This window comes from Cuculus canorus, chromosome 1 (genome assembly GCF_017976375.1).
Source record: "Cuculus canorus isolate bCucCan1 chromosome 1, bCucCan1.pri, whole genome shotgun sequence".
NCBI classification, from domain to species: Eukaryota; Metazoa; Chordata; class Aves; order Cuculiformes; family Cuculidae; genus Cuculus; species Cuculus canorus.
This window is the reverse complement of record NC_071401.1, coordinates 126,099,459-126,113,976: the sequence shown is the minus strand read 5'-3', so window position 1 is coordinate 126,113,976 and position 14,518 is coordinate 126,099,459. Positions and strand designations below refer to the sequence as shown.

Sequence of the window (14,518 nt, the reverse complement as noted above, 5' to 3'; positions counted from 1 at the left end):
AAATCATCCAGGCAGCTTTAACACCCGCATTAATGGCTCCTTATGTTCTGCTTCACTGACTCGGTTAAACAGTTCTGTGATAAAATTGTCTATGAAAAATAGTTCTCATTCATGGTTCTGAATTTTCTTTGTCTGCGTGGCCAGTCTCCTTGTCCTTGTATTATGGAACTAGAAACTTTTGTCATTCATGACTTTATGATCTTTTATTATGCCTGCTCTAACTTATCTTTCATGTTGTTTCTTGCTCATTTCCTTCTGAAATATATGTTTGGTCTTTTCAGTCTTTTTTTTTCATGCAAGGGTTTTTCTTAGGGCCCCTCTCTGATGTCAAAATCTCTAGAGTCTTGTCTACTCCCAGAAGTCATGCACTCAGTAGACAAGCAGATGTCTTTGTGCTAGTTTCCTGCATGGCTACTATTCTATTATCACCCAGTAAGAAAGCCTCTGTATGAGGCAGAGTGGAAGAAACTGCTTCCCTTAGTGTGCACTATGTGCAGCCACCTGTATTGTTCATGTGGATCATGTAAACTATTGCAAATTCATACATAATACATGAACTAACTTTTCTGCTTAGGCAAGCATTTACAATCCTCTTCCAGGATATTCCAGATAAAATGATCACAGTTCCAAGCAGGTGTTGCTATTGCATGGACCTGTTTGAAGGCATTACAATATTGCAGTCGCAATACTGTGCATTATAATACAATTTTTATGTAGCTCTTGCATATTTCTAGCAGCTGCGGTTAGGAAAAAGGTAAAAAGACCATTTTCTTAGCACAGTCTACACTGATCCAACTCTCTTTCTTGAAATACTGTTTCTAATGTATCAGTACTCTTCCCCCACTGTATAACTGCAAATAACATCTCTCTGGCTGGCTGCAGCAACTTAGGCTCCTGTTTGCTAATCACGGAACACTGGTGTTCTGCAATTTGCAGAATTTCTGGTTTACCATGTCCGGAGCCTTCATCTTATTTTCCATAATGTTTTACACCTTGTTTTTTATCCTACTCACTCTGATCACTTCTACATATGGTTCAGTGTTATTTTAAATTTCAAAACTCTTTGAAGTAGACTTTCCTGTCAACCAGACTTTCTCATTTCTTTGTGCTTCTTTTAACTTTCACCCTGTAAGATCCAAACAGCCACTCTAAACTATTGGAGCTTGTACCCAATGGGGTGGCCATTCAGTTTCAGGATGGCTTAGTCACTCAGGAAAGAGCATGAAAATAGGTGAGATGAATCTTTCTGTAGAAATCCCTTTCCGTCTTGTGCTAGTAAATAGCTAGGAAGACCCAGACTAAGTGCTGCGACTGTTTCCTTTTCCTCTGGTCACGTTTCCCCTCTGTGGCAAAACTCTTCAAAAATTCATCCTATTATACTTGTTAACGTACTGTCATTTAGTGACTTGGACTATCTGTTTCCTAAAACTAAATTGAGATGATCTCTTTCTTGGGCTAGTCTAACATAAAAGAGGACATCCTGCTTTTCACTGTCTTCTGTCTCAGACTGTTCTACCCTTCCTTTGTATCATCTCTGTGTTCATTGGACCCCTCCTTTCAACTCACTTCGTGGCAGAGGACTAATCCAGGAAAAGCATAGATAGGCTTTCTCATAGGTTTTAATGAAGTGAAAGAACTTCATAGGTTTGATGTGTGTTGGAGTGGGCCCAACAGGAGGGGAGAACAGTGCAGACAGAAGGAAAGAAACAGGAGGAAGAGGAAGGGAGTAAGATCTCATTTTGGAGAGTAGCATGCAGTTAGACAGGCTTAGATATCTTAGGTAATGTGACCCACAGAAATCTGTGACCAATTAACAAGTAATCAATACCTGCTGTAACTACCATATAATGCTAGATTTTCATTGCTTCTTTTTTTTCTCATTGTGCAAAAAATTTCTTCGTCCCGGGCAAGTTGGGATTTATGTCCATCCTTATTCTGCTGTATTTCCACTCTCCACTAGATTGCTAATTGGTGCTTCTCCTGCTGGCATACAGATATTTACTGTTTCCACACAGTTAGGTACCTCCAAGTAAAAGCAGGACAGATTTCAAGATCTGAGTCATTTTGGCAGTGCAACATTATCAGAAGACATGAGCTGGAGAAGATGAGGCTTAGCTGGTCTTTTCCATATCTGATTTCTGAGTTTTCGTTCTTTTGGTACCCGTCAAAAATTTTGCAGATATAATGTCAGAGAGGATCTGAGTTTTGTTTCTAGAAATCAGTCACCGCTGTGTGTGACACAGCTTCTCCAGATATGTAAGCATTGCCTTGGCAAAGATAGTTTTCAGAGCCAGAGAGTATAGTGGGAAGAGATTTACTTTCCAGAGAATGGATGGTAGAAAAAAAAGAAAAGAAAACCCTTTAAAAATCTGGGATTGTAGCTAAAAATATATATAAATTCTCTGAAAACCAACCTATACCATCTAGAGTGCTAGGATTGCAAGTGCTCAAAAATAGGCACTATTAAATCAGAACAGTCTGCCAAATTGTCATAGTGTATAGAATGTCATGTAACCACATAGGACCATGTATAAATTAGTTCCCTATCTGTCCCTATCCCTATCTCTTATGGCATTTAACTTCTCAAATCATTTTTCTCTTTCTTCCTCTACTTCTTTTCTCTGTCTCAGTTACCATCACAGCCCTGTTCAGAACAAACTTTCGCATGGATTTCCCCTTTGATCTGCAAGAGCTGCCAGCATTTGCTGTAATAGGGTAAGTTCCCAAGAACCTGGCTCCTTGCTCTACAAAGGTTATCAAGAGAGTTCTGTTTGGAGTTCTTTTGCAAAACAGTTACATACATCTCTCTCACATATTTTTATTGTCACAGAAAAGGCTTCTGCTTGATGGGATTCCTCCTTCTGAAATGGTGCACATGTAGTACAATGGGTAAAGAAGGAAACGTGGATATTATCAAGATGCTTGTTGTTTTCTTTCTATATATTTTTTTCAGAAATTAAGTCTAACTTGGTCTAGTTTCTGGCTATAGATTAACTGCATAGCTCTTTAACTGTTTTGATGGCATCCCCAAATAACCCAACCCAACAAGTACGGCCTCTCCACTTGACAAAAGATTTCCCATTACAAGTTCAGAATGGTTACCCTTTTCGAGGGAGGTTTGTACATTCAACGTGGTGGCAAGGGTAACTGAATTGTGGTTGGATTCAGTGAGAACGGAAGTTAATTTATTAAGACGAATGTCAGTTTTATTTTTTTATGGAGGTATATAAGCTGGTTTCATTTGTGAAGGAAATTTTGGGAAATGAAGGAATGAACAGTGAGAGGAGAACTGGAAAATAGTAGAGAGGAACAGAGTTTGGAATTATTGTGAGGAAATGCCTTGGGTTAGAGCTTGAGAGAAACTCCAGGGAAATCATTGCAGAGTGGTAGTGAAGGGAATATACTGTAGGAACAAACACCTTGCTAGTATTGTGAACACATTCTGTTGCAAGACCTGGGTCTAAGGTCAGATATATTTGAGGTTTTCCAGCTCCTCTTAGTAGGCTTCCCTCATATTCATTTACTTGAACATGAACTTGAGTGTAATTCTTCAAAGACATCAGATATTTGGAAAATCTATGAAAACAGAGCAGGTTTTGCTAGTAATATGTATCCACTTTGTTCTTCTCCTTAAACAGACTTGGAAGCTGAATGCAGAGGAATCTATTTAAGACTGGCAAGGAAAAAGCTAATTCTTACAATTTACAACTGATAGAACACAAGACTTCTTGTCATTGTGTTTTGAACAGAGTTGGCAGAGCTGAGTGTTTTTCAGTACTGCACGAAGGCTAGGAAAGGAGTATATGACAACTGTGAAATGCTTTCAAATGCCTGGATGTCCAACATGGTATTTCTAAAAAAAACCCCAAACCAAAAGACCTGGCTAGTCTTGGGTAAAGTCCTGATGCCAGCTTGGAATGTTCCAAGTTCTCTTAATATTAAATCCCAAAGTTGAACTCCTTCTATCCAATACATTTCTTCATTCTCAGGTAGGACAAATAAACCTGTCATCTATCACTATCATCAGCTAGACCTTGTTCTTCTGAGTCAGCAAATATTATTAGTTTGCAAAATATATGCAGGAGGAGCACTTCTATTTTATTGAAAAATTGATATTCAGGAATGGAGGGATCTATTTTTTTATATAAAGTCTTATAAAGAAAGTCAGTTCACTGCGCAGCCCTTAGGCTTGTATTGCCTAAGAGACTGGTCTATTTTAACAGTAGTGCTAAGCAGTGCCAGCTTAAAATATGGAAGAGAAGCTCATTGGACATGTTTGTCTGTGAACAGCTTTATATTTAGTTTAAACTTGTTTCTATGCAATTTTTAAATGATCAAGCAGGATTTTTTCAACATACAACATTTTTAGCAAGATAAATTAATCTTTGGATGAGATTGGCATAAACCATATAGATTGGGTATAAGCCTGTATACCAATGCATAATTCCATTGATTTTAAAGATGAATAGAATAAATATGTTATCTGTTTATCCTCAGTATTCTGTGGATTAATTATTTACCACATAAAATAATACTCCCCTTCACCAATCCTAAATCCACTATTTTTTCCCCTTTCCATTTTTTACTTCACCTTTGAGTATTAGGCCCTATTTATCTAGGTCTCATTAAGCTACAGAGCGTAAGGATCAAGGGCAGTCCTTAGAGAGTTATAACATTTTTGGCTTTATTAGGATCAGGAACATAGGCCTATGTGATTAGGATCATAGAGATGACATACTCTGCTTTAGGCATAAGAGCTGCTGTTACTTTTGTTATTTGATGTAGGTGTATAATCTTGCTCAGAGTTAAACTCCCTTCATTTTTACTATTTCCTATTCCAGACTGATGTCTATGTTCTGGCAATACTGGTCTTTGCTCAGTTTCTCTTTACCAGCCCCCATTGAGATCTGTCAGTCCCTTTTTCTAGATTATTTTATAGATTTTTATAAATGATATTTCCTCTTCTAAGCAAGAGAAACTTTCAGTGGTAAAATAGCAGTGTGTGTCACAAAGAGGTCCAACATAATTTCTCCTCTTTCATCAGGGAGTCAATGTCTTCAGGTGAGTTGCTGTAGGAGTAGCCCTCTAGGTGACTTTTAAAAGACCTCATAAACAGCTGAAGATGAAGAACACTTAAACTCATTTTCTTGGTTGATAGAGTTGGTATTGTCTGTTGTTTGGTATGATTTTATTTCCTTTTCTCCACTTCAGGATATGTTCTGGATTCCTTGGAGCATTTTTTGTTTATCTCAATCGCCAAGTGGTCCTATGTATCCGGCGTCATACAGCTCTGAGCGAGTTTCTTACCAAATAGTGAGTGCCTTTGAAAATACTCTCTTTTGGAACCAAATTTTTATATCCTACTGGCATTGGATAGTAATAAATGCTTTTTGGAAGCTAGTAGAACTATTTCATGTGTAAGATAGTAAAAATAAGAGAAACTGAAATCATGTGACAGTAAGATATCTGCAGACATCAACAGATCTTGTTCTGCACTGGATTTTCTTCTTGGTCAGGCCCAATAGTTTCAAATAACTCCTTGATTTAGAAGGGAGACTCTAATGCTCATTAAGAGGACAAGGAAAACTACTGATTAGACAGAAAATGTTTTTAATTAGAAAACCACTTCTTAGTGCCTGTAAAGAGTACCAAGAAACCCATCCTGGCATTGAACAAAGCAGAAGGAAAACATAGATGTCTTCAGCCTGCTGCCCAGCTTTGCCCCACTGGCCCAGCACAGCTAGACCCACTGGCCACCAAGGACACCTTCCAAAAAATTGTGACAGTCAGCAGTTCAATGGAAAGGAAAGCAGTTTTTCTTGTATGAATTAATGCAATACTGGATACATTTAAATATACTAGGACAGGAAACATTGCTTGTGAGATGAAGAATCGGGACTGGCATAATCAGGACAAAGGGAGGAGGTGCTAGCTTTTGATATTGTAAATACAGAGCCCCTCCCAGCATATTGAAGTTTATGCATTTTGTACATCCGTCTGTCTCTCCATCCCTCCCATTACATTAATTCTGATGGGAAAAACAGCTGACAGTTGGACTTTATCAATGATGATGATCAATCAAGCTAGGCATTAAATTGCCAGTAACAGAACTCTAAAGGAATGGATACAGATGTGGCAGAGAGCTTTCATAGAACAAGCATTCATAGTACTGACATGACAGTGCTATAATAAAAGAATGTAAGGTAATATCTTAATAAACCTTTCTTTTCAGCCGCCTCGTATACCCTGGGGTTATAACCTTCCTTATAGCAACTGTGACCTTTCCTCCTGGATTTGGGCAGTTCATGGCAGGAGAGGTGAGTGGAATGTGTACTTGCAAGTCTGTGCAATTCTGCAGAACAGTCCCACCTTATCCTGTGCACCAGTAACCTTGTGTCATGGAAAGCAGAAGAAAGATACGGGAGGAGTTTGGACTGAGGATGGACTATATTCCGAGACTCATGATCCCTGCTGTCTCCTTCATACAAACTATATAAACTCCTAAGCAAGTAATAAGGAAAATGCTATCTCATCTGTAAAGGCAGTTATCCTTTCACCAGTTCAGGTAAAGTCTCGTCTCTCTTCCTGAAGACTGAAAATGTGAATTTACTCATAATTAAGAATTACCAAAGTAAAAATCTCTTCCACTGTCTTGGAACAGAGGTGCATTAGACCGCACCTTGAGTATTGTGTTCAGTTCTGGACTCCTCACCACAAGAAGGATGTTGAGGCTCTGGAGCGTGTCCAGAGAAGAGCAACGAAGCTGATGAGGAGGCTAGAGAACAACTCTTACGAGGAGCGGCTGAGAGAGCTGGAGTTGTTTAGCCTGGAGAAGAGGAGGCTGAGAGGAGACCTTATTACTCTCTACAACTACCTAAAAGGAGGTTGTGGAGAGGAGGGAGCTGGCCTCTTCTCCCAAGTGACAGGGGACAGGACAAGAGGGAATGGCCTGAAGCTCCGCCAGGGGAGGTTCAGGATGGATATCAGGAAAAAAATTTTCACTGAAGGAGTCATCGGGCACTGGAACAGGCTGCCCAGGGAGGTGGTCGAGTCGCCTTCCCTGGAGGTGTTTAAGGAACGGGTGGATGAAGTGCTTAGGGACATGGTTTAAGGGAGTGTTAGGAATGGTTGGACTCAATGATCCAGTGGGTCCTTTCCAATCTGGTGATTCTATGATTCTATGATTATTTAGTCCATCTAATCTCATGGCTCATGCCTGTTTTTTGCTGTTTAGTTGATGCCACGGGAAGCCATCAGCACTCTCTTTGATAACTATACCTGGGTAAAATACACAGGGGACCCTCAGGTCCTAGGGAAATCTGCTGCCTGGATCCATCCTAAAGTCAGTGTCTTCGTCATCATTCTGCTTTTCTTCCTCGTGAAGGTAGGAAACCCAGCTCACCACAACCCTTCTCCACTCAGAGTGAATGTTCTTGATCCTTTTTATATATATATAAAATAGTTTGTGAATTGCCAGTGAGGAGTTGCTCAGTATTGAATGAAGCACTACAATTGCAATGGGTTCTTAACAATCTTTTGATATGATGTTTGCCCACCTTGAATGCAAGATTACCAAAACTAGTAGTGGTCTTCATATAGGTCACCTTTCTCATGCATCCTGCTGAACAACCTTTGGCACCTACTGTGTAGTATTTGGTAGAGAGGACTACATCAGGAAAGAATTCTCAAGTGCCACAAAAACAAATAATTGAGTAAAAAGCTCTCAGATAATTTATATTTGGTCTAAATAGACTCTGGTACAGACTAGTTGATATTCCTAACTACAGATAAGAGACAAATAAAAATATGCAAGCACAATTTGCAGTCAAGTGAGGGGCAAGGATTTGTTAGCAATACCATAACTTTATGGAGAAATGCAGCTAAAATTAGTTTTGCTCACTTCTTGGAAAGCAACAGCACATTAAATGCTCTGAGGTGACAGGGTCTGTGGAAGTTGCAACTGTTTAGCCTCTGAAAGAATCAGCTGTGTAACTGACAAGTATCAGAGCAAGAGAAGAGATCTGAAAGAACAAAACATTATATTCCAGTGCTCAAAATACAAGTAGCAATAAAGAGGTTTTCCTAACCTCTTTATGTTAGAGGTGGGGGTAAAAATATAATATAAATGGTTTTAATTTTTTGTTGCAAAGGAGGAAAAGAGCTGAGGCCATCTTGCAATATCAGCTGAGCATTTCAGTAGTTCAGGAGTGGACATCAATGATTGATTGACACAGCTGTTTCCACCTAAATTAAAACACTGTATTGAATTTCTTAGCAGACCGTTAAGAGTTCTGCTTCTGTGATAATTCTGATTATAGTGTATCAAGCAGATAAGGACTTAATAGCTGATGGAAGGAAGAACAGTAGCCAGTATCAAATTGATGGTCTAACCAATCCTCACAGCATGTTTCTCTACTGTGGGCTGAGAAATGTGGTTCTGCTGTCTCTCTGTTTCCTTTGTATAGGGCTGGCTAAATGGTAGGCTATATCTTGGCTTCATTCTCCCTTTTATTCCAACCACCCTATGAGAATTACAGGAGAAAAGCTGTCTTGGGTGGCTTTCCTCTCAATAAACTGACTCTCTACAGATTAGTATCTCATCTGTCTACAGCTACAACCATGTCAGCAGAGGCATCGCCTTCTAAAAGGTGAACCTCAAACAGGAAGGATTGCCCACTCTGAGGGAGAATATGGTCCCAAAATATCTGAAACCATTGGTCTTGTTGTTCTGGACCATGGTTGTCTCTCTCCTATGGATGATACTGCTGCAGCAAGGGACAAGTTTTTGAGACAGTAGCAGTAGCACTTCCAGTGTTTCCCTCAACTGTGGAAATTTGTTGTCACTTTGCCTGACAAAGTCTGAGCATACTGGCCTTTGAGGTGTTCGTAAGATTAGGCTGTTGCCTCCAGAATAAGTCTATACATGCTGGTGTAAGTCAGCATTTGAATAGGTCTTAGTAGTACCAGGACACATTTTGCCCAACATAACAATAGGAAAAGAGGCAAGAGACACAAGATGTTCAGAACTCAGCTGGGTAAGGCCCTGAGCAACCTGATCCAACTTAGGAATTACCTCCTCTGGGACAAGGGAAATGGGGGAGAAACACTGAAATCTTTCTCTTGGCAACCATGCTCTATGAAAAGCTAAGCTCTCTGGAGCAGTAGGAAATCTCAGCTTCTGAGACCCAAGGCAAAGGATTTCTCATGTTCATTCATCCCCTTGGTGATTCAGTTTCCCTGCAACCACAGCGGTCACCCAGAGGTCCTCTGTGTCAGTGTTGGTGTATTGTCAGAGTTCCTTCAGCTCCCTTTCACATCCCACAGCCTCTTTACAATTTCCTTTTTGTCTGAACTGCCAGATCTCTCAGAAAATGTTTCCTCATGGACTCATAGTAGAGTGGGGCTGCAGGAATTGCTATTGCTGCTCAGTAACAACTGCACCCTCTGCCTCTGTTCTAGTTCTGCATGGCCGTTATTGCTACCACGATGCCCATCCCCTGTGGAGGATTTATGCCTGTTTTTGTTCTTGGTGAGTTTCAATTTTGTGTTGCAGCACACAGGTTTGACAAGTAGAGAGGAAAAGAAAGACCTTTTATACATGTTCAGTAGGTTTCTCCTAGTGGACGAGGAGTCATCACTTAACGTCTATGACAAGCTCAGTTAACAGCCCATATAACAACCTCCGAGTCTCTGCTTTTGTTATTTTCCCACCCCTAAATCCAATTGCTGAGGAGGAAATCCCTTTCCTTTTACATAAAGAAAGCCACACTATGGGGAGGCATACTGAGCCATGGCCTTCTAATTTCTCTGCCTTTTCACGTACAGAAAAACTTTCATCTTATAATGAGTAGTAGTTGTTCGGTTTGCCCCTGAAGGCAAACTTGAAGAGAGAACTTCAAAGCTGATACCTGCAATGTAATCCACGACTTATTCATTTTTTCTGACTGACATATAGTAACATAAGGGAGTTTATTAGGTTTTAAGTGGTTTTACCCGCATGGCCAAGAAACAAAAAGAATATGTTGCTATGTTAAGAAAGAGAGGGTATTTCAAGTTAAAGTATACAACATCATGATGTTGAGCATAAAGTACCCACAGGTCTTAAATAAAATGGTGTGCACTAAGGACCTCTGGGTTCTGGCAGGCAGCAACTGAACATGAGTCAGTAGCATTCCCTTGCAGTATTGAAGGCTAACCACAAACAAGGATGTTTTAGGAAAAGCCTAGCCAGCAAGGCAAATAAATTTGTTATTTCCCCGCATTCAGTATTTTGGACAGAATTTTGGAGTATTGTGCCATTTTGTGTCCTATGATAGAAGAGATTTTGACAAAGTGCAGTGAGTCCAGTGGAGGTCACTGAGACAGTTGGGGGTCTGAAGCAGACAAGGAGAGCCGGAAGATGTTGGAATGGTTCATGATGCAAAGAGAAGGCCAAGAGGAAACCTAACTGCAGCTTTCATCATCTAATCCAGCAGGGGATAGAGAGGATAGAAAAACTCTTAGACACAAACAGTAAATAAGAGGTAAAGGCACAAGTTGCAATGGGAAATTCTGATGGGATATAAGAAAATAACTGTTTCCTTGGTTAAGGTGCTCAGAAAGGCTGGAGAACTTCTCTCCTTGAACACTTTTAAAGCTTGTCTGGGCAAGGCCCTGAGTGACTTGATCTCACTTTCAAATTAACACTGTTGTGAGCAGGGGTAAGAACAAGACCTCCAGATGTCCCTTCCCATCTGAACTCTTCTGTGAGCTGTGAGTCTAGTGTTTGGACATTCACAGAATGAGTGTGTGAAGGGCCGCAACTGTGATTTCGATTGACATGGAACATACTCTGAAAATATTTCCTCCTGCCTAGGAATCACAAATACCTCTGTGCCCGGTGAGCACAAGTGGAAGAATGAAGTGTTAACTGTATTTACATATCTTAGTACTTTTTTCTCCTCTTGGAGTCTAACTTCTATGTTTTGTAACTGAGTCTTTAGTCTTCTGGGCCATTTTAATGTAAGTTTTGATTTTGTGACTGTTAGAAAATACTCCAGTGATTGCCCAGCACAGCTGCACAGCACAGACTGGGTGTTCTCTAGGTGGCAGTTTCATAATTGTCAGTGATGTTTTCCAGGTGCTGCATTTGGGCGCCTTATTGGAGAAATCATGGCATCACTTTTTCCCAAAGGGATTCTCTTTGATGGCATTGTTTATCAAATCTTACCTGGAGGGTATGCTGTCATTGGTGAGTCTCCATTTCTCTCTTTTTCTTCATCTGATCCCTTACCCATGACTTTTCTGGTTGACATGATGTGCTGTTTCTACATGACAGTCATCTTCTCTCCTTTTTCCTTTTCCACCCTACCTGGGAAAGGTGCAGCAGCTCTGACAGGAGCAGTGAGCCACACTGTCTCCACTGCTGTGATCTGCTTCGAGCTGACAGGCCAGATCTCTCACATCCTCCCCATGATGGTGGCTGTCATTCTTGCCAACATGGTGGCCCAGAGTCTGCAGCCCAGCCTCTATGATAGCATCATCCAGGTGAAGAAGTTGCCCTACCTGCCAGACCTGGGCTGGAATCACATAAGGTATAGTAGTAAAACAGAGGTAGAGTTGGGGAGTGGTAAAGAAATAAAGCAGGAGAGGATGAGACTGTGAGAGAATAAAAGGTCATGAAAAGGAGATAGTACTACAAAGAAAATGAAAAGGCAGAATAGGCCTGCAGTGAGGAAAAAACAAGTGGTGGAGTAGAATTAGGGTTCATAGACAGAAATGGAAAAAAGTCGTCTTTTCTCTGAAAGTTTGAATCATCGGCAATATTACTGAATTTGTATTAATATTGCCAAATTGCTTCAGTTTAAATACTTAAAAATAAAGTGTCCTTTTTCCATCTTTTTCTGAATTCAGTAGGGTTTGGATTTTTTTTCTTGAGCAAACGTTTGAAATATAATTTTATTTGGATATTTTGCTTAAAACAAAATTTAGTTGTTCAACTGTGTCTCCATCTCTCTAGTACATATCATATACATAGGTATGTATATAAAAAACATCTATACATATATGTATACATGTGTATTTTATGGTGAGGGGTAATGGAGTGGAATACAACTGCAATGAAAATCCAGTTAGTACGTGTTGATCCTGTTGGAAAGTCATCGTTGGTTAATCTCACAGAAGATTATTTAACCTTCTCACAGAAGATTATTATTGAGAACCCTTTTTAAAGAAGCGGTCGTTCATATATTTCTTCAAGGACTTTATCTGCTAGAAATTTTAATATGCTAACTCTTTCCCCTTATTGTCCATAAATTCACAGCAAATACAATATCTTTGTTGAGGATATTATGGTCCAAGATGTGAAATTCGTCTCCTCCAACTGTACATACCGAGACTTGCAAACTCTACTCCAAAGCACCACTGTGAAGACTTTGCCTTTGGTGGACTCACCAGGTAAGAAATGTGGAGGAAGTGATCCTTCCTGAAGACTGTCTCAGCTTAGAGAGCCAAAGAAACTAGCTTTCAAATTGCATGCTGTGAAGGAGACAATGCGACACACTGCATAAAAAGTCATCTTAAAAGTCTTCCACTATGGACGATGTATGACATGAGTCTGTTGCAGCTGGTCAGACAGGTGAGCTGGAGTGTAGACAGTGAAGCAGATAGAGCAAGTAAAAGAGGTGTGGGGGAAGTTTATGGAATGAACGGTGACAACAGGGAGGAATCTTGCATAAGTAAAGAGCCTGCTTCTGATGTTGTGCTGAGGAGTGGCACAGCTCACAGAAGGTGAGCTTCTCACAGCCCCACAGCGTACTAGAAGCAATTAGCAGGGCTGGTCAATGACTCTTGTATAGCTCTAGATAGCGTGAGCCCGAGCTCTTTGAGCAACCTGGAGGGAGAAAGGGGCAGTATGTGGCAGAGAACATTCAAAATCTTGAAACAGCTTAATGTTTCTCTGCTCTGTGTCATGCAGAGACCATGATCCTTCTGGGGTCCGTGGAGCGATCTGAACTGCAGGCTCTCCTCCAGACACAAATAAGCCCAGAACGGCGAAGGCTCCTCAACAGAGAAAAGCAGCAGAAGCTGTCTGAGGCACCCTACGACGGGCACAGCAAGGGACCTTGGGCAAACCTGCCAAAGCTAAAGCATGAATCTTTTGCTTATGTCGATGAGGATGAGGATACAGATGAGAAGGCAGAGGTGAGAGAGAGAAGTGGAAAGCCTGCAACACAGAGACTGCTTAAGAAGCAGTAAGACATTAGGAGAGGCTGAGAAAGAAATGACACAACGTGGACTCTATTTTCTCTCCTTTCTGTAACAGCTGCCTCAGCCCCCAAGTCCCACTCCCAGCTACCCAGAGGAGCCCAATGGCCCAAAAAGTCCTCTTAAACAAATGCCTGAAACTTTGGAGCCACAGCAGCTCCCAGGTATGGTAACTTCTGGTGTGCCTAGCCAGCTTGTGGAAGCTTTCATGCTAACGGTGTGTACATGCCTGTGCAAGGTGCTGACTTCCAGGGACTGAGAGGAGTTTTCTCTTCTGTTCCTATATTAAATGTATTTTGTAATGCACTTCAACATCTGTGTAACAAACCTGGGAATATATTCTGTCTGTGATTCCTCAGAGAGCATGGCAAAAGCAGGCCCACTCAAAGGCTGCTCTCTCTCTTTAAGTATTCCCCACTCCACCCTTTGTAATAACATGTCCTCAGACATTTTCTGGAGATTCTGCATGGAAGGGTCCTATCTCTTGCCTCCTTCACCCCGTGAATGAATTCCTCTGGGAAAAGTACCCTGAGAATAAACATCCGTACCTGTTTATAGAGTCGCTTAGGCTGTTGCTCAGCCATCTCCAAAACTGTACAGCTCCCCCATTGGATGTGTATCTTTGATTCAGCTACATTAATATGATGCACAAATACTGATGTATTGTGTTGTGTGCCACCTCAGCCTATATTAGCTTTGGTTCCAAGACTGTATTCATAGCTCATTTCTGATTCATATATCATGTATATTTGATGAAGGATGGTATTTGGGTTTCTTTTTTAACCTTTACGTGTCTTGAAATACGCAGACAGTGAGTAAGCACAGAGATGTAGCCCAGTCTTGAGAATGAATACAAAGGATAGGGCTCTAGCTCATGCTTTTAGGCATCCAAAGGTGAACACGTAATGTAGCAGATAGCATATCTGCTTCCTTAAACCACTCATGGATGACTGAACCTCTAAGGCATAGGAAAATCCACTTCATGCTTCCAGGGCAGTAAAGTGGTGCAACAGCCATCCACCTTTCTTACCAAAGCAGAAAAAGAATCAAATCAAAACAAAGACAGTATGTGAGACATTCTACGTGAAGCTAGAACTGAATGATCCAGGTGTGACAAGAGAAAGTAGAGCAGGAGTCAAATACACGAGACTTTCCCTGTCGTAATTTTTAGTTTGGCTGACAGCTGTCATTGTTTCTGACCAACCTTATTTCACAGACTTTTCCACTTCATAACAGCACCAAACCCTACCTCCTGCTCTTTGCTAATTTCTGA

General features: G+C 40.8%; 1 protein-coding gene across 3 annotated transcripts in view; it reads left to right on the top strand.

Annotated features, from left to right (window-relative positions):
* The window catches only part of CLCN1 (chloride voltage-gated channel 1), a 75,026-nt gene that overhangs the window by 44,482 nt on the left and 16,026 nt on the right, over positions 1-14,518 (top strand). For 2 of the 3 annotated variants that reach the window (XR_008450474.1, XM_054070366.1), the window contains exons 9-17: positions 2,631-2,715; positions 5,212-5,313; positions 6,233-6,317; positions 7,235-7,384; positions 9,460-9,529; positions 11,120-11,573; positions 12,302-12,435; positions 12,956-13,182; positions 13,304-13,409. Coding sequence is in view for 2 of the 3 variants with exons in the window: in XM_054070366.1 (XP_053926341.1) it covers positions 2,631-2,715; positions 5,212-5,313; positions 6,233-6,317; positions 7,235-7,384; positions 9,460-9,529; positions 11,120-11,573; positions 12,302-12,435; positions 12,956-13,182; positions 13,304-13,409 (1,413 nt within the window). In the remaining variant the exon portion in view is untranslated. The remainder of the gene's footprint in view (positions 1-2,630; positions 2,716-5,211; positions 5,314-6,232; positions 6,318-7,234; positions 7,385-9,459; positions 9,530-11,119; positions 11,574-12,301; positions 12,436-12,955; positions 13,183-13,303; positions 13,410-14,518) is intronic. The other variant, XM_054070373.1, reaches the window with a different exon arrangement.